Consider the following 1833-nt stretch of genomic DNA (forward strand, 5'->3'; position numbering starts at 1 on the left):
AATTGATTAAGCTCCAACATTTGAATCTGTTAGTTGTTTACTTTTATTTTGTTAATTAATTTCATTAATTTAGAAATAAAAGAACCCCTTTATAGTAGTTTGTTTTCTAGTAAAATAATTGACAAAATAATAGTTATAACAGAATAAAGTTAAATTTGAATTATTTTCCTCGTGGGAAAGATCCCAACCTCATTAGTTGGTTCTTTACTTGATATGACCGTTTTACTTTTTATTTGTGAAGTAAGTTTGAGTGTATTATTCATTTAAATGTGTTCACCGATCATAAGAGCCTTCAGTATGTGTTCACCCAGAAAGAGTTGAATCTTTGCCTGAGGAGATGGCTTGAGTTCCTTAAGGATTATGATATGAGTGTGAATTACCATCCTAGAAAGGCAAATGTAGTGGCCGATGCTCTTAGTAGATTATCTATGGGTAGTGTAGCCCATGTTGAGGAAAAAAAGAAAGGAGCTAGTTAAGAATTTTCACTGGCTTTCTCGCTTGGGAGTTTGCGTTAAGAGCGTATCAGACAACGGTGTAATATTTCAGAATGGGGCAGAATCATCTTTAGTAGTTGAGGTTAAGGAAAAGCAAGAGAGTGATTCAATCTTTCTTGAACTAAAGGGTGCAGTGAACAATCAGAGAGTGGAGGTTTTCTCCCAAGGGGGAGATGGTGTACTTCGCTACCAAAGTAGATTGTGTGTTCCTAATGTGGTAGAGTTGAGGCAGCATATTCTTGAAGAAGCTCATAACTCCAGGTATTCTATTCATCCAGGTGAAACTAAGATGTACCGCGATCTGCAGGAAGTCTATTGGTGGAATAGCGTGAAGTGGGATTTGATCAATATGGATTTGATCACAGGGTTACCTCGTACTCGAAGACAACATGACTTAATTCTGGTTATCGATGATAGGATGACTAAGTCTTCTCACTTTTTTGGCGGTCGAGACAATATATTCAGTAGAGGAATATGCCAAGCTTTACCTTACTAAAATTGTGAGGTTGCATGGGTTTCCTTTGTCTATCATCTCAGATAGAGATCCTCAGTTTACCTCTCATTTCTGGAAGTCATTTCAAAAAGGTCTTGGAACTAAAGTTAACCTTAGTACAGCATTTTGATCCACAGATGGATGGGATGGCAGAGCATACCATTCAGACCTAAAAGGATATTTTGAGAGCTTGTGTGATTGATTTCAAAGGTAGTTGGGATGATCATCGTCCTCTTATTGAGTTTTCCTACAATAATAGCTACCATTCCAGCATTTAGATGACACCTTATGAGGCTTTATATGGGCGTAGGTGTAGATATCTTGTTAGTTGGGTTGAAGTAGGTGAAGCAGCTTTGATAGGTCCAAATTCAGTCCTTTATGGTATGGAGAAAGTGCTAGTCATTATATATAGACTTAAGAAAACCCAAAGTCGTCACAAATCTTATGCAGATGTAAGGAGAAGGAAACTAGAGTTCCATGTTGATGATTGGGTTTTTCTGAAAGTCTCACATATTAAAAGGGTGATGAGATTTGGAAATAAAGGGAAGCTCAGTCCTAGATATGTAGGCCCTTACATGATATTGGCAAGGTTGTATATGAGTTAGAGTTGCCAGCAAAATTAGAAGTAGTGCATCCGATCTTCCACACCTCAATCTTGAAGAAGTGCGTGGGTGACCTCGCCTCCATAGTACCATTAGAGAGTCTTTCGATAAAAAATAGTCTCTTTACTGAGGATGTACCTGCTAGGATTCTTGACCGTCAGGTTAGAAGGTTGAGAAATAAAGAAGTCGGTTCAGTCAATGTTTCGTGGAGGAATCAGTCCGTAGAGAGAGTTACTTGGGAAGC

At 38.1% G+C, this 1833-nt stretch overlaps 1 protein-coding gene across 1 annotated transcript; it reads left to right on the top strand.

The window, feature by feature from the left end:
- Positions 1-444: 444 nt before the first annotated feature.
- Positions 445-1160, top strand: LOC138338844 (uncharacterized). The gene is made up of 2 exons (XM_069289927.1): positions 445-897; positions 1032-1160. Exons 1-2 carry the CDS (start codon positions 445-447, stop codon positions 1158-1160), a joined length of 582 nt encoding a protein of 193 aa, XP_069146028.1.
- The last annotated feature ends 673 nt before the right edge of the window (positions 1161-1833 follow it).

The sequence above is a fragment of the Solanum lycopersicum genome, chromosome 10 (genome assembly GCF_036512215.1).
Source record: "Solanum lycopersicum chromosome 10, SLM_r2.1".
NCBI classification, from domain to species: domain Eukaryota; kingdom Viridiplantae; phylum Streptophyta; class Magnoliopsida; order Solanales; family Solanaceae; genus Solanum; species Solanum lycopersicum.